The sequence below is a fragment of the Neofelis nebulosa genome, chromosome 4, assembly GCF_028018385.1.
Source record: "Neofelis nebulosa isolate mNeoNeb1 chromosome 4, mNeoNeb1.pri, whole genome shotgun sequence".
Taxonomy (NCBI): Eukaryota; Metazoa; Chordata; class Mammalia; order Carnivora; family Felidae; genus Neofelis; species Neofelis nebulosa.
The window spans coordinates 90,889,439-90,917,211 of record NC_080785.1 but is presented as its reverse complement, the minus strand read 5'-3'; the positions used below and the strand labels follow the sequence as shown (position 1 = coordinate 90,917,211).

The 27,773-nt window shown below is 47.2% G+C and overlaps 1 protein-coding gene and 1 long non-coding RNA gene across 7 annotated transcripts in view; one reads left to right on the top strand and one right to left on the bottom strand.

Moving 5' to 3' along the window:
- ATXN7L1 (ataxin 7 like 1) overlaps positions 1-27,773 on the top strand; it is a 248,477-nt gene that overhangs the window by 85,297 nt on the left and 135,407 nt on the right. For 4 of the 6 annotated variants that reach the window (XM_058725361.1, XM_058725359.1, XM_058725364.1 and 1 more), the window contains exon 3: positions 1,653-1,757. The exons of 1 other annotated variant lie outside the window; for it this stretch is intronic. In XM_058725361.1, coding sequence (XP_058581344.1) covers positions 1,653-1,757 — 105 coding nt within the window. Of the gene's footprint in view, positions 1-1,652; positions 1,758-26,000; positions 27,216-27,773 lie in introns of those variants that run through there. One more of the 6 variants, XM_058725372.1, reaches the window with a different exon arrangement.
- LOC131509527 (uncharacterized) lies at positions 2,471-3,301 on the bottom strand. Its single transcript, XR_009260555.1, has 2 exons — positions 3,026-3,301; positions 2,471-2,657 (listed from the first exon to the last, which is right to left on the bottom strand). It is a non-coding gene; the product is annotated as an uncharacterized LOC131509527 (long non-coding RNA).

Genomic DNA, 27,773 nt, shown 5'->3' with positions numbered 1-27,773 from the left:
AGAAAGAAAGAAAGAAAGAAAGAAAGAAAGAAAGAAAGAAAGAAAGAAAGAAAGAAAGAAAGAAAGAAAGGAAGGAAGGAAGGAAGGAAGGAAGGAAGGAAGGAAGGAAGGAAGGGAAAGAAAGAAAGAAAAAGAAAGAAAAAGAAAGAAAGAAAGAAAGAAAGAAAGAAAGAAAGAAAGAAAGAAAGAAAGAAAGAAAGAAAAAGAAAGAAAGAAAGAAAAAAGAAAGAAGAAAGAAATCCTCATGGGGTGCCTGGGTGGCTCAGTTAAGCATCTGACTTCAGCTCAGGTCATGATCTCATGGTCCATGAGTTCAAGCCCCACATTGGGCTCTGTGCTGACAGCTTGGAGCCTGGTACCTGCTTTGGATTCTGTGTGTGTTTCTCTCTGTCTGCCCCTCCCCACTCACACTCTGTCTCTCTCTCTCTCTCTCTCAAAAATAAATAAACATTAAAAAACATAATTAAAAAAACCTTCAGTAGCTTCCCTCACTTGTTTGGGTTTTTTTTTAATGTTTATTTTTTGAGAGAGAGAGAAACAGGATGAGCAGGGGAGGGGCAGAGAGAGAGACACACACACAGACTCTGAAGGAGGCTCCAGGCTCTGAACTGTCAGCACAGAGACTGATGTGGGGCTCAAACCCACCAACCATGAGATTATGACCTGAGCTGAAGTCTGACACTTAACTGACTGAGCCAGTCAGGCGCCTCAGCTTCCCTTGTTTTTAAAATCAGGTTCAAAACCCTTACTCGGTCCATAAGGCTTACAGCTTCTGGGCTCTCCCCCTTGTCCTCCTGTTCAGCTGAGAGGCTCCTTAGACACACAGAACTTCCTGCCTTGACGGACTGGGACTTTACCCCCGCCCCCCCCCTCCTCTGGCCCTTTGTTTACCCCCAACCTGAGCTCTCAGCCAAAATACCTCCCCGCACCACCACCTCCTCAGGGAAGCCTCTGCAATGCCTCTGACCAGGTTGGGCCCCCATGCTCTCATAGGACTCCTCCCTACATCTTAGTCCCTCAGTTATAACCAAATGATGGCTCGTGTGATTATCTGCTTTACATTTCTCTCTTCTGCCACATAAGCTCCAGGAGAGCAGGGCTCATTGGTGTTCATCAACTACCCACGCCCGTGGCACAGTGCCTGGCACACGTAGGCCTTTGGTAGATATCGGTCGGATGAGTAACAGATAATGATGGCCCTTGTTTTCAGGCTTCCTTTTGCCTTGGGGTCAAAGGTGATGGGGAAACAGGCACCTCACCCAAGTGACCTCTGCTTCGGCAGGAATGGATCTGGGGGAGCCCCCCATCCTAAAATAACTAGCGCCCCATCGGGGGCCGGCTAACACTTGGCCCCTTCGTCAGGACAAGGTAACCCCCCGCAGATGGGACTCGCAGCCTCGCAGCACCTCTAACATGCGGGGTTATCGCGGTCCGACCCCCGGGCTACGATGAGCAGGGAGTCCGCGAGGCGGCAGCTCCTGCGGGCGCCGGGAGCTGCGTCAGGACTAACCCCGTTCCCTTCCGTAAAGATCATCGCCTTGCTGCGTGTCTCCTTTGAAAAGCTGCCCCGGAGGAAATTGCAAGAGGAAACTGTGCACCCTCTGAGACTTAATTGCTTTTTCAAAAAAACCCTGTTTTCATTTCCCCCACAGATATGCACTTATTTGGCCATTATCCAGCACATGACGACTTCTATCTCGTAGTGTGCGGCGCCTGCAATCAGGCCGTCAAGCCGCAGGTTTTCCAGGCGCACTGCGGTAAGTGGACCCCCGCGCCCCGCGACGCGTTCGCGGCCGCGCCCCTGCGGCTCCCACGCGGGGTTGGCCCCGTGTCTGCTTTAGGCCGCGGCGCCAGGTAAGCTCTTCCTGCGGCCCTGCCTCTGCTCACAGGGGAGCTGTCTTAGGAGCCGCCGTCCTTCTTCGGAAACGCTCAGGCCTGTCAGACCAAGTGAGAGAAACCCTGCAACCCGTTTAGGGAAATGGAAGCCCGCGGGAGCCATCCGCCCAGCCTTTCGGTGGCCTCCGAAGGTGACCAAAGGAAGGGAGGAGCGGGGCCTGAGGAATTGCTCCTGCAGCCTGACACCGTGTCCCACTGGCAGAGAGGGCCAGACCGGGTCTCCCGGGGTTCACGCAAGGAGGGGCTGGAGCCAAGAGCAGACCAGTGTGGGGCTGTCGGGGCCCTGCCCCAGGGAAATAAACGCCTGGTACTTAAAGCCTCAGGTTTAGTTTCTCTTTCTCCAAGAATGCTCTCTGTTTGTGTGTGGGAACCTGCTTTCCCCTCTGTATCATTACATCCTTGGTCTCACAAATTCCCTTCAGTATGTCAGCAGCAAACCCTAGACCCCCTTCCGTGCGGGTGCCTACAGCAGAGAAAAGTCTGCCTGCCCACCCAGGAGGGGTGGTTCCTGTTCCACTCAGGAACGCACAAGCAGCTGCTGGCCTTAGGCAGGCAGTTACTTAACCTCTCTGGATGGAAGTTTCCTTATCTTTAATTTACATGGGATGTTGGACCAGATGATTTCCAAAGCTGTGATACGCTGTGAATTCCAGAACGGTTATTTCCCAATCTTTTTATTTAAGCCAGACTCCCTTTTGATGAACATAATGTCTCAGTGCCCTCTTTTACTGTTACATCTCAAAGCACGTTACATGTTGTGCCTTAAAAAAAAAAAAAAATCAAAGCAGTAATACTACTAAGCATGCTTTTGTAAATGAGACGTCTCACCCTTTCTCACACTCAGAATTTCTGACTTTCCCCCACCCCTTCAGTTATCACTATTCTGTAATAACTAGGTTTAAAATAAAGGGAGTTGCTTGTCTGAGCTCTTCAGTATATGTATTTGGGCCTTTAGAATAGCTTTTATGTATTCCAATATCATCTATGAATATGTATACATGTATATGATATATACATGTCTAAATACATATAATCTATCAGTGTGTGTGTATATATAGTGGCCATATTTTCTGTTGTTAATCCACAAAGAGAATCCAGGATTTAGGGGCCCTCTGCAAGACTTTCTTACCTACACAAGGCAGAGAGAGTCCCCTACTTAAAGTGCCATACAGAGAGCTCTGTTTTCAGAGGCCAAGTCTCCTGACGTGACTGTAGCCAGCTCTGTGAGCTTGAGCTACTTGCTGAAGGTCTTGGGGCTTGGATTTCCTCTTCTCTTCCATGAGGAGTGATTTCCACGGGTGCTTCTAACTCTAACATTTTCATTTCTGGCTGAGTGAGCATGAAAGGAGCAAGTTGTGTGCTCGGCACGAGCTGACCTTCTTGCTCAGTGCTCTGTAGCAAATGACCCTCCCTTCCTCCAAGAAGAGAGAGAAAAGGTCAAACCTTTCCGACAGGAAACTGTCAGAGACCGAGAGGTGGTGCCACCAGCTAAGGTGACAGGTGGGGGAATCGAAAGCAGAGCAGCGGCAGGAAGATCCCACACAGCTAGTGGCTCAGTGAATCACCATGGAATCTGTGTGGCCGATTGCTTCTGTTGGTCTCATGACGGATGATGCAGAGGCTAGATCACCCCGAATGTGATGGGCATTCCTTCATTCACAGGGATGTGCTGCTGTTCTGGGCACTGGGATATGCCTGCGAACAAGACAGACGAAAATCCCATAAGCCATCAAAACCTTCCCTGGGAACTTAATCCACTGGCAGAGTCTTTGATGGAAGGAACCAGAAAGGGACCCCGGACCCCACTATGCCCTGCAGAATTCTGCCCAAGGCAAGGAAGGCCTCAACTAGCCAGTGAAGGCAGCCTCTAGGGCTTGGCTCTGCTCACCCACATGCCTCCCTCTGTGCTAGGCCTTTGGGTTAAGGAGCCAAGTCGAGCTTAGGGGGATGGCCAACGGTTTCGTGGCTATTTCCTCTGAACAGTGACAATAAATTAGTCTGGGGGTTTGGGGTGACTGACCCCATCACTCGAAGCCCAGACTCCATTGGGCTTCTTGCTGAACCAGCTGACAAGTAGTGATGGGAACACAACCACAACTCAGCAGATGGAGGCCTCAAAACCTCCCTTGTCTTTCAGGTGTTGTGTCCTGTTGATTCACAGCCCATATTTATCACGACCAAGAGAATGCAAGGCAGAGCTCAGAACCACAGCAATTCTTTGGGGGCAGTGAGGATTTCTTAGTTTCCCTGAGAATTCTTTCTGTGCTTTAATGATATTTCTTTTCGTGCTGTTTTATCTCCTATGACTAGCCTTGCTCTCTTCAACAAGTTAATAAGAATGACACTGTGCTAAATGCCAGGTACTGTGCTGTGCACTTTCCCTATCTTTGAGTATGTAATCCTCTCAACGGCCCTACGAAGAAGTACCAGTATGATCCCTGTTTTGAACGTGAGGATGCCAAGGCTCAGGAGCACCCTGCCTGAGGTCTCAGAGCTAGGCAGGTGTAGAGCCTGATTAGGAATGCAGGCAGCATCACTCCAGAGGGAGAGAGGTACACAGTCTGCTGGCTTAGCCATCGTCCCTCACTGCCTGTCTGCATGCCCTCCCTGCCCTGCCCCCTCCAAGACCCACCCCATTCAATCACCACGTGGCACATGAGAGTATGGGTCTTCAAACTCTATTTTATTAGCAGCAGAGTTTTTTTTTTTTTTTCCCAAAAGGAATCTCATGAAGAACCCCTGATCTATAAATATATATGCAAAGCAGACCACTGGGGTTGAACTTTGTATAGGGGCTCTAACCCCACCTACCCGGCCTCTCCTGACTCCCAACCTGCCAGGGCTTCCATAGAACAGCCTTTGCAGTTTGTGTGATGGAGAGGACATGGGGTGGGAGGCAGACAAAGCAATTCACGTTAACTGTGTGACCTTGGGCAGGTTGCCTCTGTCTTTCCACCTTGTCTGCCTCACGGAGTCACTGGTGCAGAATAACTGGTTTGCAAATACACCCAGAGCCTGGGTTCATTTCCTCCCTCTTCCTGCATGGCCTCGTTCCCCATTGCCCCCAGTTGGATGTGATTCATCCCTCTTAGTATCCATAGACTTCTGTTGCCCTGTGCCACGTCTCACCTTCTGCCGTGCACTTCAGTTATCTGTGGACTGTGTCAGCACATCTGCTGGCTTCTCGGATCCTTCCAGGACGAGGGACGTGCATTTTTAGCCCTGTGTTCCCAGCCAGCCCCCAGAAATGAGTTCATCATCACTGGCCTGACCCCAGGAAGCAGAGCTATGGTGCAGGGAGAGACATAACCCTGGGGCCAGTATGCCCGGGAACAAAGCCCAGTTCAGCCCTGCCTGGCCCTGAGACCCTGGACTTGTCACATTTTAAATGACACAGGACTGGACGATATGTTCTCTTAGAAACTTACTCATTCTCAGTACGTGTGATTCAGCTCCTGGGTTTTATGGATCCTGGCATATACAGGGAGATGGGTGAATGGCAATATGCAAGGTCTCAGTGCCCTGGGTATTTAAGTGAAATTGAAAAAATACACACGTGTATTTAGACATTTGGCTCTGGGGGACTTTGAAGGTTGATGGTAATGTGAAACATTGAAAGCCATAGTGGAAAAATCATGAATTTTGTAGTCAAACAGACCCGGGTTAGAATCTTGACTAACATTTACTCTCTGTGTAACCTTGGGCTAATTGCATGACCTTTCTGAGCATCATTTTCCTCTAAAATGAAGGTGACAGTTCCTGCCTCGCAGATTTACCATGAGGAACAGAGATATAGTAGAGTTTTCTGGCACATGGGAAGGAAACAAAGAAAGGGGAGCTATTATCGTCAATAAAGTATGGCTATTTCTTATTAAGTTCAATGTTTCTTATGAAAAATGGGAAAACCAATTCGGTCAGATGCGTCCTGTCTTCATGTCTTGCCCCGTCTCTGGGGGCGTGCACGCTGAGGTCAGCATACAGTTGCTGGCCTGTGATTCATCTTCAGCTTCACATCCTCTTGAAGACAAGAATTGTCAGCCTGAAGATGATTACATTGCCAGGAGTCCCAAGGGTCTGGCTTTATAGATATGGTTTACATGCACATGAGGCCCCAGTGTCAGCTCCTTTGGAAATGCCGCGAAGCTCCCAGTACCTCTCTGGGGCCCCTGCCAGAGTCCATCCTGCTCTGGTCACGTGGCTGTACAGAATCCCCACTGCCAGGACTCTCTGCATTCCCGTCGCTCCTCACTTTGGGCCCCACACTGATGTCCCAGGTATAAAAGGCCCTGTGCTTGGCCTGGAGGCGGAGGCTCTTTGGGAGCCACCTTCTGAGCCACCCCACCTGTGTGGCCCCCTGAGGTCTACTTCCTGAGTCCATGCAAGGGTCCTTTAGATGCTTTTTAACCCCCTGCTCAGAAGATCTAGGATTTTGAGGGATAGCTTTGTTTCTGAAGCCCCTTAGGTGAGTTGATGAGGTTATTTAGGGATAGTCACAGAAAGGGGGAAATGGAAACAAAAAGCCTCACCTTGGGAGCCCTGATCCCACTCAGCAGGCATCCCTATCCTCACAGCTGTCCAGCCCAAGGTGTAGCTTAATACGCTGCCATGATGTGACTGCTTCATGGTTGGGAATAGCCTCTCTGGAATAAGTTTGCTTGGAATCAAGTTGCAGCACAACCGTTTATTAACTGTGTGACCTTGGGCAGGTTACTTTGCCCTTCCCAAACTGTGCTTCAGTTTCCTTATTCTTAAAATGGGTAGAGTGGTTTACCTCACAAGGTTGTTGTAATGATGAAAAGAATTTGCATTTGGAAAATACTTAGTACAATTGTGAAACAAAGTTTGGTTACAAAGAGAAAAGTTGGGGGGCACCTGAGTGGCTCAAGGAGTTACGCGTCTGACCACGGCTCAGGTCCTGATCTCGCCGTTCTTGAGTTTGAGCCTCATGTTGGGCTCTCTGCTGTCAGCACAGAGCCCACTTCAGATCTTCTGTCTCCCTCTTTCTCTGCCCCTCCCCCACTTGTACTCTCTCAAAAATAAATGAACATTTAAAAAATAATAATAAAAAGAGAAAAAGAAAAAAGCTGGGACACCTGGGTGGCTCAGATGGTTAAGCATCTAACTCTTGATTTCAACTCAGGTCATGATCTTATGGTCCGTGGGATCAAGCCCAGTGCAGAGCCTTCTTGGGATTCTCTGTCTCTGTCTCTGTCTCTGTCTCTCTCTCTCTCTGTCTCTCTGCCTCTCTGCCCCTCCCCTGCTCGAACATGCGCACATGCTGTGTCTCTCTCTCTCAAAATAAATAAGCATTTTTTTTAAAAAGAAAAAAGTTATGCTGTCATTAACCAAATGATGAGCTGCAGAGCTTTGTAATGAAATCTTGTCCCAAGGGTCCTCACTTGTGATGAAAGCAAAGTAGGAAGGTGATGCGTGTGACTCTTCCTCTTATGTCAGTGCTGCTGTGGGTCCCACCCTCATCCCAGAGAGAGCACTGCTGCCATTTTTCCAGAAAGACCATTCTGTGTGTGTGGTATATGCGTGCTGGTGTGCGTGTGTGTGTAGGGGTCTCATCAGTGTACACAGGCATGTATATAAGCTCAAAACGAGGTCCAAGGTGCCTCCCATGGAAAAAATATTTTTATCACATTTCGTAGATGCACACCCCTAACAATTAGGAATATTGCAATCAAAGAGAAGAATAATAGGTTTAAGTTGTAGTTTTGCAATTGGGTTGAACATTTAGGAAGTTGTAGGATTTGTCCAAATGAAAGGAGGATGATTTATTTTCTCTCCTTATGTCCTAATATGGTTGCATAATGTCCTACTGTCCAGCAACACTGTTCCCGTCGGGGCCTGGATAATGCTCTGTGCTGTGCTGTGCTGTGCAGGGTGCTGAACCGTTCTCCTGGCCTCGATCTTCCTAGATGCCAGTAGCTGCCCCTGCCCTCGGTCATGACAACCAAAACTGTCTCCAACCATTGCCGGTGTCCCCTGAGGGGCAAAATTGCCCCCAGTTGAAAACTACTGCCATAAAAGATAACACCTCCATGTGTCATAGCGTATTCTGTGCTTTTCTATATTTAAATTCTTCTCCACATTAAAATGAGTGTGTGCGCACACACACATGAAGCCCAGAAATAACTACTGTGAAAGCACACACACGGCAGCATGTAGAAAGTTTACTATTTCAGCTTCCACGGAGCTGGTCACCAGGATAATTTCCCATCACGTTCATATGCAAAGCATAAAACAAGCTATCTTATAGACCCATAAGCTGCAGTTTTTCCCACCTCAAAATCAGAAAAGAGAAAAAAGGCAAAAGAAATAGCGTGTTCGTGATACACACAGATCCTTCAAATTCTCTTGGCCACATTTGGTGCTTGTTCTCCAAGCAGAGAGCCATGCAGCCCCACACTCCATTCATCAGACAGAGATAATCCCTGGATGTCGCCACCACTTTAAAAAAAAGTGTATTAGAACCAAAGAACCTAGATGTCATTCAATAGAAGAGGATTAATTTTTCCCCTCTTTCTCAGAGAGGGCTTTTTATTCCCTTTCCTGATTATATTTTTGAATGCCCTTCAAGTCGCTGTTTTGCATGTTGATGGTGATGCAGTAGAATTTAATGAACTGTGAGCCAAAGCAGAGAGGCTGAGCAGGAAAATGAATGAGTGACAGCGACTCACCTCCATTCCTTCCACACGCATCCAGATGCCAGTGTCAGTTGGGTACCGAGAGCAGCACAGCCCGGCAGCACGACACGTGGGAGCCTCATTAATGAGGTTCCAGGGTTTCCTGCAATCGTTCTTTTTATTTTGTCTATCTCCAGGTGACCCCTAGTTGAGGAGGAAACAAACCATTTGTGCTTCTGAGCCATAGAGAAGGCCAGTCCCTCTGAGTGTCAGTGCCCCCTGGGCTCCTGGGGGATCATCTCCAGCTAATTATCCTGCAGGACTTCCTTTCTGAAGGTGTCAATTGCCCCTGCACAGCTGTTTGGGTTTTGGTGTCAATTCACTCGGATTTGTTTGTGGAGATTAAATTTCCGTTTGTTATTATTGTTTGTTGCCTTTTATGAGAGTGGATTATTTACACCAGAGAAGTATGAAATAATTAAACGAAATGGTTGTCGTCAAACATCTTCTTTGTCGAGTCTGACAGCACTAATCAATAAGGTTTGGCTAGAGCATGTGAATCTGTGCAAACTTTATTTTGTTAGTAGGATCCTTTTTTAACTTTAATTTGATGACTGTACCCCCGATCCAGAATTAACTCCTAGACTGATAGGTCTTTTGGGCTCCTTATGACAGAAACAGTATCTGTCATTGTTTCTTCTTATTTCATCTTTCCATCATCCCTGGTAAAGTGTGGATCGTGCAACAGGTCCTGAGGAAATCCCTATAATAGATCCTACAGAGATCCCCATGGAAAGAATGACAGACGGACTGATTAACAAATGGGTTATACCTTAAGCATTACATCTGAGAGAATCTACAACAAAGTAGGACTACGTTTTGCACCACTTCAGATGTTTATATTTTCCACTTGCAACTGCTCAAGTTACAGTTAATGCCAGGTCTGGAACAGAGCACGTTGACCTGGTCCCAAACCCCGACTTTTCTTGGTCCTTTGCCAGTGGAAAACAACAGTACCAGTAACAACAATGATAACAGAGCTAATACACATAGTAAACACTTATTATGAGTTAGCCTTATTATCGTGCTGAGCCTTATTATGTGTTAGTTAATCCTCCCACCACCCTAAGGTCCGTGGTCATATTATCCCCATCATACACCAAAGGAAAGGGAAATTCAGAGGATTTGAGACATTTGCCTAAGATCAGCCTGATGTAAGTGGCAGAACCAGGGTTCCAACCTCTGTCTGACTCAAGTCACTTTAACCACTGTAGGGATTGAATGTTTTGGGTCTCGAACTCCCCGCAACCCTGTAACTAGACCGGGATACAGAAAGGTCGTTGTTGTCCCCTGTGGGACACTGCACACAAAATGGCAGGTGCCCTCGGGCAGCTGAGCCCCATCTTTCTCACGTACGCTGCTGACCTTGTCTGCTTACAGGCATAGGTGAAGAACTTGGGCACAATATTGAGGGACCAAAGAAGGGAGAAATAAATCAGCTATGGTGAGTGTGTTTAGAGCCTCAGCTGCAACATTTGAATAGACCTTTACATATCAACAAGTGAAAAGGAGGGAGCTTGTGGAAGAGGTGGAGAGGGTATCCCCATCAGTTCTGCCTGCTAGGTTCTCCTTTATCTCCAACACATGAGCAGATCCACAAGATGCACCAACAGGTGATTTCATCTAAATCCACTGGAATTCCCTTTTTGCATGTTTCTGTGAATTAAGTAGAAATGTGAATAAATAAACAGCAGATGTGGGGCACCTGGGTGGCTCAGTCGGTTAAGCGTCCAACTTCAGCTCAGGTCATGATCTCATGGCTCATGAGTTCAAGCCCTGTGTCAGGCTCTGTGCTGACAGCTCAGAGCCTGGAGCCTGCTTCAGATTCTGTGTCTCCCTCTCTGTCTGCCCCTCCCCTGCTCATACTCTGTCTCTCCCTCTCAAAAATAAATGATAAACATTAAAAAAAAATTTTTTTTAGAACAGCAGATGTAATGGTTCAGCTCAAATTTCAAGCTAAATCAATAGGATCTTCATAACCTTGGGATTATTGAATTCATCTTTAATTGAAAAAAAAAAAAAGCCCTTCTACTTGCAATCTCATCGAAGCCTGTTTCTTGAAGGCTGAGTCTTATGGATTCCCTTCTTCAGAGCCCCGTGGCTTTGACTCATTCATTTATTTGGAAGCACCTACAACATGGCAGGCGTTGTTCTGGTGCTGCAGGTGCAGTGGTGGCCAGCACAAACGAGGGCATGGCTTTCCAGAAGCTTAACGTTCTGCTAGGTTAAATGACATAAACAACAATGCAATCAAGTCATATGAAGCCTGTCCCAGCAGAGAGCACAGCAGGAGAGGTGAGTGGGGACAGAACGATGGGGCCTTGGAAGCCAGAGTGCAGAGTGCGGGTTTTATTTTGGGTTCTGTGAGAAGACACTGAGGGCACTGAGTGAGCGAAAGACATAATCTGGTTGGTATTTTTAGAAGATCACTTTGGCTGCTTGGAGCCTGGGAAACCTCCTAGGGACAAATGCAGAGCTGTGCAGATAGACAGAAAAGGATAAACTTGAGGTCCGTTCTGGAAATGGAGCTAACAGAGTTTGATGATGGGCTGAATTAGAAAAGAGAGAGGTCAACATTTAGGATTAGTTAGCAGGGGATTTGGCCAGTGATCTGGCCAGAAAAGCAGCAGAGGATGACAATATGGAAGTCAAGACAAGAAAGCGTTTCGTAGCGTTTCTTTCAAATACCAAGAGGTTGAGTGAGCGGAGAAAAGAGAAGCAGCTGCTAGATTTGCCATCATAGGCTATTAGTGACCTTGACAATAGCCATCTTAGTTATGTCTTGAGATTTTTTTCCAAATGCAGGTGACTTCGTTTTTACATCACTGATAGACCTCTTTTTAGGCTGACGGTGCCCTAAGTGTTTCATCTACACTTGTGCTGAGCTCAGCTGCCTCCCACCCAAAACGTCAGCTGGTCCCTCTGTCCCCGGCAGCCCTGCGTTCTGTGAGACTGATCACTGTGCATCAGGGTCACCTGCGAACACTAGATGTCGAGTCTTCTGCATCCCTGAGTCCCAGCACAGAGCACATTTCCTGACTTGCTACACAGTCAGGTAGAAGGAAGGAGTGCACCCTCCACTTCACCAATATTAGCATACGTGATGGCTGCTACAAATGCTTGTTGACTTGTCTGTCCCATTTCTCTCTCTCTCTCTCTTACATACATACACACACACACACACACACACACACACACCAGACTAGAGGTAGTTTCAAGAAGCCAGGAACCCTATCGTCACGCTCACATCTCTGTGTTAATAATGAGCGCTGAATATACAGTTGGTGCTCAATATACTTTTTTTTAATGTTTATTTTTGAGAAAGACAGAGCATGAGCAGGGCAGGGACAGAGAGAGAGGGGAAGACAGAGAATCTGAGGCAGGCTCCAGGTTCCGAGCTGTCAACACAGAGCCTGATGAGGGGCTCGAACCCATGAACCGCAAGGCCATGACCTGAGCCAAAGTGAGGCACTTGACCGACTGAGCCACCTACACGCCCCTCAGTATACCTCTTAAAAAATGACTCTTGTGAGAAAGGAGGGAGGAAGCAAACAATGAAGGAAAATTGGCTTGCTGTTTGTGAAGAAGCCAAATCCCACCTGTAAACGAGTATATTCATGTAGCAGATTCCACTCCTTGAAAGAGAAAGACTGTCTCTGTTCAGATACAGTTGGAGAGGCTGCAACGGGGGAGACGACCTTCCTCGTTGAGCGCTTGGGAGGCTGCCGCTTTGATCCCTGACCACAGCTAATTTCTGGAGGGCTATCCCTGTAACGTGACCCCCGGCTTCTGACTCATCACTGGCTACACCATTCCATTCCTGAGAGCTGTATCAACCGAGGAAAATTAGGGGAACAGTCATCGCTTTATTTAAATCCAAGGAAAGAATGTTGCCAGCAGTGATTCAAAAGGTCGCTTTGCAATTCTCCCCGTCCTGAGCCATGAGGAGAGCAGGATTTCCCAAGCAGCATTTCCTCCCCGGAGCAGAGAACCAGCACTCCGAGCGCTAGAGTTTGGGGTGACCACGTATGCATGGGCAGCATGGCGCCCAGATCCCCTCCGGAAGTTCACAGCAGCTGTTAGCGGATTAATGTGCTCTGAGGTCTTGGAGTAAAAACCAGAAGCATCTCTTTCATTGTGGAGTCTCATCACTCTTAATTTATCAGAAGTCAACCACAGGCACTGGGTAGTAATCATCATCATCATGCACTTTTGTTTCAAAAAATGTGGCCCTAGACACAATTCCACTTCATCCCGAGCTGGAGCAGAGAAACCTGGAGGAAAAACTGGCCTCAGAGAGAGAGTCCACTCCCCGCCCCCCTACACACACACACACACACACACACACACACAGCCATGTGCACTGTACTTTATGAACAGAAGGGCATTCAAGGGTGTGGTGATTATACATAATTTTCATCTCACACCCTGGTGCTGGGGCCCAGCTCCTGTCTAAGCTGGACCCCTGCTGAACAGTTGTCCTTTCAGAAGGGCCTCCTCTCTCAAGGAGTTGATTCTCCTTAGTGTTTTGCTGGGGTCACTGAGAGTCAGTTACCTCCCAGAGCATCCCATACGAGGAGCCCATGTATAGGTTCACCTCAGGGACTTTAAAGAAGGTTCCAAGCTCTATTGCTTTTCTTAAAATGTTTATTTATTTAAACATTGATTTACTTATTTTAACGCTTATTTATTTTTGAGAGAGCGTGAGCAGAGGAGGGGCAGAGAGAGAAAGAGACACAGAATCCGAAGCAGGCGCCAGGCTCTGAGATGTCAGCACAGGGCCCAACACGGGGCTTGAACTCACGGACCATGACATCATGACCTGAGCCAAAGTCTGATGCTTAACTGACTGAGCCACCCAGGCGCCCCCAGCCCTATTGCTTCTAAAATCAAAGTGGTTCTCCCCATCGTGTGCACATTTACTATGGCAGATTTCTTCTCCCCTCCTCTGGAAAAAAAGTGCTGTTAAACTGATTTGACTTCTTAACAATTAACGGTGTCCTGGAACAGAGGAACTGCTGCAGCGGATGGTTTGTGTCGGACTTTCCCCGTGCTCTTGCACAGAGCCGGGCTGTTTGGAAAAGTATGCCAGTTAGGCAGTGCAGGAGCCGCGTGGGAAATAAATGGGTCTGGGGGAGCATGTAGACTGGGGGTAATGAATGATGAGAGGCTGAGCCAGCAACTTCACTGGGATGAATCCTGCTGCACATGGAATGAAGAACCTTTCTTCCCAGAGAAAGCAACCATAGCCTTTGTTTTACAAAACCGCAACTACAGATTTCTGTCCCAGGTTTGGTTTCTGACTGACCCTGGGACAGGTTTGCTTACTAGCATCACAGATGCTTTGCTTTTCTCCCCCAGGAATTAGTTCTTCAGATTCCTGAGTCTCCTACAGAGGTGCCTGTGGCTTCGTTCGGGTTGTGCCTATGGTTCCTGCTCATCGCCCTAAGTGGCCTTCCCCACCCCACGCGTTACCCTGTGCAACAAGTGCCTGCCTCCAGCAGGAGCACGCTGCACCCCTGCCATCGGTAGGGTAGCGCTGACGCCAGCCCAGACTGGCCCCCTCACTCAGTGACCCGCATTACCGTCAGCTCTGGGCGTCATCTTGACGGCACTATCTGCAGGTACATAGGAGTCAGGTTACCAGTGTGTTTAAGAATGGCAGCTCTTAAGGGCGCCGGGGTGGCTCAGTCGGTTGAGTGTCCAGCTTCAGCTTCGGTCATGATCTTGTGGTTCGTGGGTTCGAGCTCCTCATGACAGCTGTGCTCTCAGCTCAGAGCCTGGAGCCTGCTTCGGATTCTGTGTCTCCCTCTCTCTGCCCCTCCCCTGCTCACGCTCTCTCTCTCGGTCTCTCTCAAAAATAAATAAAAACATTTAAAAAGAAGAAGAAGAAGAAGAACAGCAGCACTTCCAAATTCTTATTCTGCTTTCCCAGCTGCCCTGTCAGATCCTCACCGCTGCGACCCTCTGGGGTTTTGTAGGTGGGGCACCTCCATCCCTCTGACAGACCTTTGCCTCTGCTACTCTCTGAAGGGAGGTGGTGTTTGCCACAAGGGTCTGGGAGACCAGCAGGGAGGTCCAGAGGTGGGGGGGTTGGGGATGCCCCTGAGAGCTGCCCTAATGTTTGTGAGCCAGGAAACCACCGTGCTGCTTCAACCGCCACAGGTGCCCCCGACACAGGCAGAAGAGCCACGTCTCCTCTATTTTCTCGTCTCTCTTTCTGCCTCCCACCCCCACTCCCCCGCAGAGCTTACAGACCTGTCATTAATTCGATTTGATCCACATTACCCTGATCCTGCATTCCATCCATTTTCTGTTGTTTGGTGTTTTCTCTCTAATATTTGTTTCATTAGTCAACCAGCACTGGAATCGTATTGGGTTGGCAGCACAGTCCAGGGGGAGGACCATCTGTCTGGTTTGGGTTTTATTTTGAGGGATTCCTGGGGGGGAAGTGCGTTCCTCCCCACAGGATAAATGGACCTGTATTTTTTCCTGTGTATCTCCTAGGCAGCATTCCCTGACCATTTTTCAGAAGTGGTTGGCCCTGTGAAAAAGCAACCAGAAGGCCTCGTACAAACTGTCACCTGCAGTGTTTATTCCAGAACACTGTTCATTGTAAGACTCCACGTCAGCAGAATAGCACCCCTGCCCAGGTGCCAGCAGCATGTCCAGGCCAGTCTCCAGCCAGCCAGCATCAGTGAGCAGAAAGAGATGGGTGTATGGTGCGGCCAGCAGGGCACGGCCTGGGGAACGAGCCAGTAGCCGCTCCGGGTACTGCACCACTGGGTCATAACGGACCCATGCACATCCCTCTTTCGTTCCTCCTGGGACTCAGGTACCTCACCTTCCCTTTGGTTTATAATTTAGTTCCAAGCACAAAACAATGAAGCTATCATGGCTTAGGGAGTTTCCTGTGTCTGGTGATAGCCCTTGACAAATGTTATGTAAGTTAACCTGGTCCCATAGCACCTAGGCCACACATAGGGGAAAAAAAAAGTCACACAGCCACAGTTTAGGAGTGCAGCTTTAGTTTTCAGATGCAAAGAGTAGTAGGGGAGGCCTTACCATTGTTTTATTTTTGATTTTTGGCTTAGTTTATGATGGCCAGAGAACATTAGCTATCAGTTACCCATTTTATAACTTAACGATATTTCCTTTGTAACTAGTTAGCATGTGACCATTTTTTAAAAACGTTTCCTAGGTGATTAGAAGATTTATTTAATCTCTCTTTTGTGTGCAAGGTTCCACATGTTTATTATTTTGTTGTTCAGATCTTGTGTATCCTTGCCATTTTTGTCTGTTTGGTCTGTAATTTCTGAGAAAGGGGTTTTAAGTCTCCTATGATGGTTGTAAGTGTGTCAGTCTCTCCTGGAACTTAGACGGCTTTTGATCTACAGTATTGAGGCTTCACTGTTGGATACCTATAGGTTTATGACACATGGCTTTTTTGTGGTGGAATCTTCATCCTATTAACTTTTCCCTTAGGTCCTATTGTATCTGATTAACTCTCCTACCCAGTTTTCTTTTGGTCAATATGTATTTACCTTATCTCTCCAGTCTTTTATTTTCAACTTTTCTTTGTCATCTTGTCTTGGACAGCTCTCTTGTAAACAGTATATAGCTAGCTTTTGTAAAAGTCCAATCTGATAGTGTCTTTTAATAGGTGAGTTTTATCCATTTACATTTATTGTGATTACTTTATATATTTGGACTTATTTCTATCTTTTGAGTTTCTGATTGCCTTGATTTTTGTTTGCTTATTTGTTCTCTTTACCTGTCCTCCATTAAATTGACAAAGTTTTCTTAACCTTCTCTCCATTTTTCATTTGCTAGTTTGACCACAATAGATTTTATTTTATTTCTACATCTATCTATATATAAATCTATTTTTTAATCTTATTTGGCGATTGCCATTAAGTTTTTAATATGCATACTAAACAGTAATTTCTTTGCCAAGAAAGGCTATGGTTTTCCAGTATTGCTGTGTCCTCAAGCAGCACAAACACTTTTGCGCACTTTTCTCTTAAGTCAACTGGTAATGACAATAAAGAGTTGAAATTGTGGCCCACAACGTTGCCATGCATTCTCAGCCTACTGACTCACAGGGGGATTAGAGGTACCCCAATTGATTTATAAAGCATGAACTTTTTGCTAATTCACTCTATTTTACACCCTGGGGTGTTTTTGGACATCTGTCAAGTTCAGAGTGACATGTTCATTTCCAGTTTGTAAAAATATATCTCAAAAACAAATTCTTTTAAATTGTAGTTTAACTATTTTTGTACAAATCCCTCTAAAATCTCAAAAAAAGAAAAGAAAAGAAAAGAAAAAGGAGGAAAAGAAAAGAAAGAAAGAATCTGTCTTTCAAGTTCCTGAAAATGTTCTGAAGTGGCATTGGATAAAAGAGAATGCAGAATCCCATGCTCTACTGCTAGGGCCTGTTCCCATAAATCCTGTTCGTCATGTGTAATGATTTTCAGTGAGAAAATGAAGGGGCTTCTCCCTGCTGACACCTGCTTACTTATCCCTTGATTCTTGAACTTTAATGTGCATATGAATCCCCGAGGGGTTAACAAAATGCTAAATTGCTAAAATGCAGATTCTGGATTCAAGTATGTCTATATTTCTGATATGCCTCTGGGTAATATGCTGGTGCTTTTGGCACACAGACCACATTGGAGTAACAAGTGCTTGGAGAATAAAATTTAGCTAGGAAGATAGGGGCCTCAGCCCTCGGTCAGGGTTCCATGATACCTCACAGAACGGCAGATAGCAGAAGAAATACTCTCTTTGGAGTGGTTTGGGATTCAGGATCATTCGAATTCGGAAAGTCTCCTTACGGCTTTAAGGTCTGGCAGAGCCCAGAATGAACGCTCATTCTGTGCACTGTGAGTCCCTCTTGCCTCTGTCGGCTCTGCCTTCCCTCTGGAGGTCGGCACAGCACATGCTTCAAGTCTCAGGCCTGTCACTGTGTCATGTAGATGTGACACCATGAGTCAGTGCCCAAGAAGGAGCCTGCCTGGGGCCAGGGGCAGGTTTCCTGGTAATTTATGTTTAAGACAAGCTTTTAATAGAGATACACTTTTAAATAGTAACCAGGAAAAAGATTCTCTCTTCTTAACGGGTAGCCATTTATAGGACTCAGCTGTTGAGGCTCAAGGGTAGCATTAGGCTTAAGTTTAATCTTCTGTATATACCATAATTTACAGCACCGAGTAAAGCATTGTACGTACAACCATTTCAGTCATTTGCTGTGATAAATAGCTATTGCTCTTGGCAGAACAGAAACACCATCTCTGCTTTCCATTTATGAATATTGAATGGTCTCGGGCAGACGTTCGCTATAAGTTTTTAAAGGGGAAATCCCCACTGAACGCAACTCCTCACTAGCCCCAAATACAATTTCCCTGCTCTGCGCACCAGTCAGCCCTCAATCCACGTGTATCCTGGTGAATCCTGCACAGAGCACATCGGACAATTCCAAGTTCTCATCCTACCGATTTGTACCACATGCCTCGGGTTGTTTGGTAGATTTAGCTGGTGGCAGGAAGCCACTGACAGGACTCAGGGAAATATCTTAAAGGTGATAATCTGATGCCGGAAAAATAGAAGGGATGTGATTCTGTCGGATTCCTGATGAGAAGGTGGTGTCAGCTAGGGAAATTGTAGCTAATGGGGGCAAAGGGGGGGGGGGTGCTGGGGGAATGTTAAGACGATAAATCTCTAGGGATCTACTCTTTAGGAACTCAGAGACACACATGCCTCCCTGCAGACTTCCTTTAGTTCAGATACCTTATTCCCTGCCCTCTGGGAGGAGGCAAAATGGATACTCAAGTATGACACTTGGTAGAGTGAACAGCTTGTCTTGGGAAGTCCCCTGGGTCTGAGTCGGCTGGTCACCGTAGAGTCAGGCTTCCAGAAACTACCCCCTGAGCCCCTTTCCTTCCCCCATGGGAATTTTCTGCATTAGGGATTAAAATCCTTAGAGTGGCATTCCTTGATTTGTCTCACGGTTATGAGTACCCACTATGTGTCAAGCTTTACATTGAATGGTGAGACAGGACTCAGAGGAGAACATAAGGAGGAGGGCGAACAAGGAGAAGAGCACCCCTTGGCCTCCTTTTGAGTGATGTCACATAGACCGCCTTCTGTGGCCACTCCAAATGCCACTTATCAGCAGCATCTCTCTAAGATGTTTCCTTTGAATACAGAGATTAGAGGCTTCTGTTCTCACTCCAGCCTTTTGAGGGTGATCGTATATCTATAGAAATATCTTCGATTTCTACGGCATCTTGCCCTTTATGAAGCACTCCCTAGTAGCTTGTTCATTTTCACCATGATAACGACTGATAGAGGCTGGCTTCCCAGATTTGGAAGCTCAGAGAAGTTCGGCGACTTTCCTAAGGTCGCTGATGGATAGGGGCAGAGCTGGGATTAGATGTACTCAGGACTCCTGAATGTGAGCTCAGTACATTCTCCATGAACAGAGACCCCGGGGCGGGGGGGGGGGGGGGGGAGCGGTAATGCACAGCAGCAGCAAAATATTGGAGGCAGGTGTACTTTTATGCAACTTCTAACCTTTACCGTCTCTAATCCCAGACCTAGAGGCAACCAGCACATCGTCCGGCTTTGTTGTGTCTGCCTCACATGGGGTCCAAGCTTTCTGTAATAACCATTTGAAACACAGTCTTACCAGTTCTGATTCTGAAGGAATAGTATTCAGTCGGCTTCTGGGTCATGATCCACCCTTTCATTTCCTGGCCAGCAGATTCCATCAGGACAAAGTTACGGTCATTTTAGCAGCCGCCGTAGGCGTTTGGTTGTGTTCTGCATGAGAATAAATCCGTTCAGCATTCTGATTAGTGACAACCAGTGCTGAGAGAATTGTGCGGGCCAGAAACTCCAAGTATGTGTTTCATGCGTGTAAACCTACTAATGAGAATGGGGTTTGGCAGAAAGCTGAGCATTGACGTTCCTGCCACCAGAGCTTAGAGTTGCTTGTTAGTATTCTGAGAGCTGGATTATAGACGCAGATACAATACAATTTGATCTTGATAACATCTCTCATTCCCAGGCCTCAGATAAGTCTGTTAAACAGGAAGAGGGGAGGAAGCAATCTGGAAAGAGAATTGTATATAAGTGGCTCAAGAGACCTGGCAATTTAGGACTCCTTTGCAACCTTGCTGTGACCTCCCACCTCTCTTTGCCCCTCTGTGGAATGGCCATGGTGGTTATGTTCCATGGTTATTCTTAGAAATGAATAACTTGAACACGCCTTGGCATGTGACTTGTGCTATAAATATGCCTTGCTGCCATGTGGAAAAAGGAGTTTTTAGCTGAAATGCATGATGAGGCGAGGCAGGGAACGTCAGTCCCTGGCAGCAGGCGTCTTGCCCGAGACAGGAGAGGTATGAGGGAGAGGGCCAGGTGCTTGTCTGAGAGAGGAGAACACAGAGACCATCTCTGAAGCAGTCTGGGGCAACATGGTGGAATGTTCAAAACCAACACGCACAAAATAAACGTTGGAACGTCTGGCCTGAATTTAGCAACAAATAAGGGACTGGAGATGAGCCTCTGTCTCTTCACATTGCAGTCTCTGTGCTCCAGCTCCGGCCGTCCGCTGACTTCTAGAGGGTTGGGCCTGGGGCAAGAGGAGGACCTAGGCAAATCAGTGCCCATGTGGTGAGGTTCAGCTGCTATATTTGAAAGAGGACTGGATTAGGGAAGCATCACAGGGTTAGGCACAAGCCAGACCCTGGAGCCAAGCTGCCTTGGTGTACTTATGGCTCTGCTCCCCATCAGCCCATCCCTCAAGCTCTCCATGCCTCAGTTTTCTCATCTACAAGATGACGATGATATCGATACCTGTCTTAGAGGTGGTCAGGAAGCTAAAATGAGTAAACACGAGTGTAACGCTGACAAGAGCACCCGACATCTCTCTACATAAGCAGTGAGGGCTTCTCCAGCCCTGCGAACGCCAGCCTATGGCGGAGAAGAAACACAACCTGGATTGGCTGAGGAAAGTTCACCTCCAGAGGACTGAGTGTGTTGGCCATGGATTACATGGTCATTCCCAGAGAGGCGGCATCAGCTGGAAGGAAGAAGAGTCACAGCCAGACGAGAGCCAGCGTTGGCTGCACCACCGGCTGTATCCACAAAAGCAGATTCCAGTGGCCGGCATCCTAGAAATTTTTGTCCCTTTATCTCACACAAGTCTGTCTTTCCCAGCGTCATTTACTGATACTGTATCTCTGCTCTGGAATCCTACAGAATCCTTCCCCTGTTATCTGTCTGCCTCAACATGGGAAAAATCCCTCTCATCTGGAATTCCTGTCTAATGCCTGCCGTCCTGCCTCACTGCAGTGTGTGGGCAGGACCGCTCTCTGCTGCACATGCTTCAGAATGACTGGATTTCAGGCTTTCAGAGCAAGTGTCTTTAAATCCACCGGTGAAAGGAGACAGCAGTCATCTGCTGGCTGGTGTTTGCCAAAATGTGGCCTTATGACGGGATGGAGTGATGGCTCCTGGCATGAGAACCGGTTCCCCCTGGGCATACACCCAGCCTGAACAGCTCCTTTAAAACCAGAAGCAATTTGTCATCTTTTGATTCTCATCCAGCACTGTCCCTGTCACAGGTAGATAAATGAGGCGGCATATGGGTGTCCAAATGCGGGAACGTCTAATCCCCGCGGTTTCCCGCAGAGCCGTCACTCCACGAGGGTGGAGAGCACAGTGGGGTGGTCCCTGGCTCTGGGATTGTCACCATGAGCAAATTTTTTCATCGCGTGTCCCATTTATATGCATGAAATGCTTTCTCAGAATCTCCCAGCCCCCGGTGTGCCACTGATAGGTGCGTTTCTCATTTCAGAATCCTGAAATGAATCATACATTTGTGAGCTCACCTTCTTATGTCTCTAGCTCCACAGAATGCCACCAATCAAATCGGTGTCTCGGCAGAAGCCAGCAAGCACCCCTGAATTAGAAACAGATAGGGGTTCTAAAAAGCCTTGATGACAGAAGGCCAGTGGGAAAGACGGATGCATTTCAGGTCACCTCAAGTTGCATGCTCTGTATATGGCTTGAAAGATACCCTTTGACGCGGCCCACGTGGACTTTCCATTTCCCTGGTGGTGTATAACTGAAGTCACCAGGTGATTTGCAAGGATGCAGTAAGCGGATGTGACCTCCTGATGCCTCTCGCTTGCCAAAACGTGGGTGACCCGTGATGCCCGTGTGAATGAAGGATAGTCCTATGTGGCAGATGAGCTCTGCTAGCCAGGGCAGGCCTGGTGCCCATGCCAGGGTCTGAGTGTGTTGTTGGTCCTGCCAGACAGCTTTGAGGTCGTCTATGGTCATCAGTCACCCCCTTCACCCCCGTGGCTGCCGGATTAACTGGGCAGCTACAGTCACAAGAGCCCGGGCTTGGCTGGATTAACTCAAGTTCATCGCTAACCACAGGAAAATCATCTGCCCTGATAGTGTTGCAGTGAGTCATTGAGCATCACTGGGGCACCCTGAGAAAAGAGCAAATGTGGAGCATTTTCTCAAAGCTGGATCTATTGAGCATGCAGCAGATTTCTCGCAGGCCATCATAAAGGCTTTATGGCCAGCTCCTAATTATCTATGGTACTGAAGGAGAAATCTAGCATGACCTTTCACACTTAAAACTAAATCCCTCTATTGAACTTGACCCAGTGGTTTCATACTAGAAATCTATTAGGGGAAGGTGGTATTTCCTTTTATGTTTTCCCATTTAACCAGTAGTTTTAATGAGCAACAAAATGACCTAACGGGGCTGGGAGTACAGCACAGGAAGGTAATTGGCGTGAGGTTAAGGGATGGGTCCAGGCCTATTTCCTGCCTCGTTCGGCCTCTGTTCTTCTACTGACTGCGTTTGTTTGCTGCATCTACTTTATAAGGTCAGGAGAAGATCAAATGTAGAAATATCCCCAAGCCTAGCCAGAGGAAGCACACAGAACATCTTAGCTGTTATGACTTATGTAGATTTACAGAAACTCTTACTTCATCAAGAGGACGAAACGACAGATGAGTTTGTTTATAAAAGACAGGTGCGAATCTAAGTGAATCTTTAAGGTAATTCTGTATTTCATTCATGGCGAAATCACATCATCTTTTTTTTTTTTAAGCTTAAAAGGCTGAGCCAGCTGTGCATGATGTATTAAATACACACATTTACTTACTTCGGAAAAGTTACGATTTTGAGAGTATGATCATTCCTGGGGGGGGGGGGGGGCGGCAGGGACAATTTTCATATACCTCTTGCCCATTGAAGAGAGTTACGTGTAAAGAATGATTTCCATTCCTTGGATTGGTGTCTTCAAATTCCTGCTTTCTTTTCAAGTGTGGTCATATAGCAAGAGAAGGGAAGACTGTGAGCTGCTTAAGGAAGGAGTTCCTTATAAATCCTCTTTGTTGTCCCAGAGTGTCTGGCAAATAGTCACTCAGTCAATGTCTTATGAATGAAGGAATCAATAATTTAGATATTTAATCCTTTACGTCAGTGATACTCAACCTTGAGCCATGCATCAGAATTGTTCCGGGGCTTGTTAAAACACAGACTGCTGGGTCCCACCCTCAGAGTTTCTGATTCGATGGGTCTGGAGTGGGACCTGGGAATGTGCATTTTCACAAAGCCTCTGGATGATGCTAGTGCTGTTGGCCCAGGGCTGTACTTTCACCTGTTTCAAGACTTCCAAGAGACTAACACCTGTAGTTGTCTGACCTCGCCCTGGGTAACTAAGATAGATTTTGTAAAAATTACCAGGATTTGATCAGATAGAAAAGCAACCTGGATTTTTTTTTAATTGAAAACTACATTTTGGGGGCGCCTGGGTGGCTCAGTTGGTTAAGTGTCCGACTTCAGCTCAGGTCATGATCTTGCAGTTCCTGAGTTCGAGGCTGGCATCCTGAGTTCGAGCTCTGTACTGACAGCTCAGAGCCTGGAGCCCGCTTTAGATTCTGTGTCTCCCTCACTCTCTGCCCCTTCCCTGCCCACTTGGACTCCGTCTCTCTCTCTCAACAATAAATAAACATTAAAAGGAAAAGAAAGAAAAAGAAAACTACATTTTGTTCCTTGTATAATTATGAGAGATGTGAGAATCAGATCACCACCTTCTTAATTATGGTCTCTGCTGGCAGGACGCACCCACTCCAGGAGGGTGGGGGAGGGTGGTACTCTTCCAACACTTAAGCCAGATTGTACCTCCATCCACTTTGGGAATCTCTACTTAGTGTCAGAGGTGCTTAACTGCAAAGCTGAAACGAGACATGATCTTTTCCAGAAACTGCAGATGAGCAAAAAGGGTACAGGGGATGAGCATATGATACAAAAGGGAACAAGTTCCTTGCGAAGTCTTTTCATGCTGGCTGTCGGCCTGACTGAAGTCATTAGGCCCACAGGATTCAGAAACACAGAGGGAGTTTCATGGGTTGAGGAAGGCTGCTTTCTGCAAAAAAGTTGTGCTAAGTCCAGATGTTACTTTGGACGGCAGGCAAAGAGCTAGACTTCCCAAACCCAGGCCACTGGGAAGCTCCCGCACTCCCCGCAGCCATGCATCCCCCCTCTTTTCAGGAAAGAGTCCTTGAGACTGTGAGGACCCTCAGTAGAGGCCAGGGACAGGTCAGTAGAGGGTGCCCCAGGGATACAAGACTCCCTGAACAAAGAGAAGAGATCAAAATGGAACCTAAGAAGGCAATTGAAGGGTAAGAGGGGACCAAGACCTTCCTCTGACGAGAATGCACAAGTAACCTATTGCTATGTAACAAATGACCCCAACATCCAGCAGCTTAAAACCACAAGTATGTCTTGTCTTACACAGTTTCCGCAATTTCCGTGGGTCACGGACCTGGAGTGGTGTAGCTGGGTGGTTCTGGCTCAGGGACTCTCATGAGGTTGTGGTCAAACTGTCATCTGTGAGCCGCTGTCATCTGAAGGCTTGGCTGGGGCCGAAGCTTGGCTCTACCAAGATGGCGCCCCCACCTGGCCGTAGTAGGCCTCTCCACAGGGCTGCTCGAAACCTAGCAATTAACTTCCCCCAGAGCCAACAACCTGAGAGCGAGGAAGTCAGAATGCTGAAACAAGTCCCTCCAGCTGGCCCCCACTCAAGGGGAAGGAAATGAGGCATCACCTCTTGAAGGAGGCATGCCGCCACAGAGCACGTCCCTTTCACCCTCCTCTTGCCAGGCCCAGAAAAGCACAAGAATAACTGATACGGGGCCTTTTGGGAAAGGATGACGGGAGCTTTAAAAAGGACTCCGAAGGGCGCTGTGGCAAATTTGCCTGATCGGACTGAGGAGAGGTGGTTGTGGAGAGGAAGGGGCACTGGAAGCTCTGTGGGCTTTGAGCCCACTCTCCTTTAGGGGTCTCTTCAGGCCCAGGACTACTTTGCTTACAAGGGACTGAAGTCACTTGTGAGTCCCGAGGCTCAGGTTTGGTTCCAGAGAAGAGGAAGCAGGGGCTCCTGCTGGAGAAGGAGCCATTGACAGCACTGGCATCATCTAGGTCGTCTGGCCTGCCCGGGTCCCCCTAGGCAAAGAAGAGCAATTCCAGGCAGACACGGTGTCCTTCAATAAAGGGGAGCTTCTGGGCTGTGCCTTCCAGGAAGGATAAATTGGGGGTGGGGCATGTTAGGAAGCAGGAGAGGGGAGCCCCACTCTTTTTTATTAAATCAACCCCAGTTGGGATGATGGCTCAGTACCGCTAGGCACAGCAGCAGTCGACCCCTTGTGGCTTTGGCTCCTGGGTCCCACACAGAGACCACACATGGGGGTACATGTTTATTTTGGCCACCCGGGCTGCGTGAATGGATCCTGTTTAGCAGTCTTAAGCTGCAGAACCGTTGGTGGTCATATTGTACTGTGTCTGTTCTTATCTCCCCTATCATCCCCAGGGAATAAGCTAATCAAACCTGCTGATGATTTTACACCAAGAAGGAGATAGCTAATAACTTGGATGACAAGTATTAGAATACAATGTGATGTGGATAAATTGGGCCCATGTATTAAGGGCTATAAAATGAGATTCCATCAAGGCATGAATAATGGTGCCTGTGGAAAGGATTAATCAAATACCCCATTAAAAGGTATGGGAATTCTGGTCAGACAGCCCCGGTTTAATTACACTCCGGCCCCCACCCCGCCCTCTCACTCGGTTCCCTCTGAAACTGCTTTCTGCTACGAGGAATGTGGGAAAGAGTTTAGAGGAAATTATAGAAAAATTGAGACATGCGTTTTGATAGAACAAGATCATGAAGACAGATTTAAGCAACCAGTGTTTAATTTAGGAAAAAGAGATAAGGCAATTGGCGTGAGTAATCATTTACAAATGTAATTTCCAAAGGAGCCCTGTTGATACCATTCAGCAAATGCCAACAAAGCATTTACTTTCCAAAGGGAGAAAGCAAGACAACAAGACAAATGGAGGCATCTCCAGAAATGGACCAGAGAGCAGCCAAGCCATAGAGAAGAATCAGATGTGAGAATGGGCAGTGCGGAAGGTAGACACAACATCTGAAAGCTCTTGGAGGACTGGCATTGTCTGGAGAAGGCTTCTTGGAAGAGGAGACTCCAGCAGAGCCCCGCAGTATGGACAAGCTCCCATGTACTGCAAATTCGTGAGCACACTCTGGTGACAGAGTTTAGGGAGAAAATGGGCTTGAGCGGAGCAGAGGGCATCTGTGGGATTCTTCTCTCCATTTCCACCACCACCACCCTGGTCCAAGCTGCCATCACTTCTCACCTGGAAAAGTACAAAAGCGTTTCAGCTGTCTTCCCTGCTTCCACTCTTGCTCCTCTATAGTCCATTCCACGCACAAAAGTCAGAATCAAAAAGTAAAGTTAATCATATTCTCTTGACTTATGGCTTCCCATTGCTTTTAAGCTAAAAGTAAATGATTATCATGGCTATAAAGTTTTGCATGGTCTGAACCACATCCTCTGCTAGGCCCCCTTTCACTCTATATGCCAATCAAGCTGACCTTCAGCATGTCAGCACACATTGGGTCCTGCTGCCACAGGGCCTTTGCGCATGCTTTTCCTCCTCTGATTTTTTTTCTTCTCATCTTCTTGAAGCTAACTCTGACTCATTCTTCAGAATGCATCTTAATGATTACTTCCTCCTGGAAGAGTTGTCTGGTTTTCATAGCTAAGTCAGCACTCTCTTCTACCTTAAAAACAAATGTTCATTGTGTGACCATATGATTAATATTTATCTCCCCCACCAGGCCACATACTGTGAGAGGGAAGGGACCCAGTCTTTGCATCCCCCAGAGCCTAGCACAGTCTCAATAAATATATATTGACTGGATCACGACATTTAATTAGGAACAGTGTGACTAGTGGAGAAATTATGTTTGACCAGTATGTAGGAGAGTGCCATTGTGAATTCTTACTGGGATGAAAACCGGAATTCATGTTCAGACTCTGCCACCTGCTGGTCGTGCTGTTGTAAATAAATCACAGGTCTTCTCAGGGCCTGTTTCCTCATCTCTAACATGGGGGTACCAACAGCCACCTCACATGGTTGTGATGAAAAATTAATGAAATAATACTTATAAGCATTTTTTTAACTGTAAAAACAGATGTAAATAGACTTTGTCATTTTTTCCAGTGTTTGTCACTATTGGATTGATGGAGGGATGGTTGGAAGGATGGAAGGATGGATGGACAAACGGATGAATGGATGGAAGGTTGGAGGGATGGATAGAAGGAAGGAAGGAAGGAAGGAAGGAAGGAAGGAAGGAAGGAAGGAAGGAAGGAAGGACAAACGGATGGATGGCCAAACAGATGCATGGATGGAAGGATGGATGGACAGACATGGTTGGATGAACAAATGGCTAGATGAACAGTTAGGGAGCCACTGTGAGAGCCATGAGGGGAACCAGGCACATGAGTAGCATGATGAAAGCCAAAAGAGGAGGAAATTTCAAGAAGTAGGAGGAGGCTTGTTGATGGACCACAACATCACATAGAGCAGAACAGGCCAGGAGAATGAGGCGGGGGGGGGGGGGGGGGAGGCATGGATCTTTTTAACTCGGACAGAAAGAAGTCATTGGTGACCTCAGGACAGGTCCTCCTCAGCCTTTTCATGTTGTCTGTGCTTTCAATGACATGCCTTAATTGTAACTTAATCACATTACTGATTTTTATCTTTTTGGGGAAAATCAA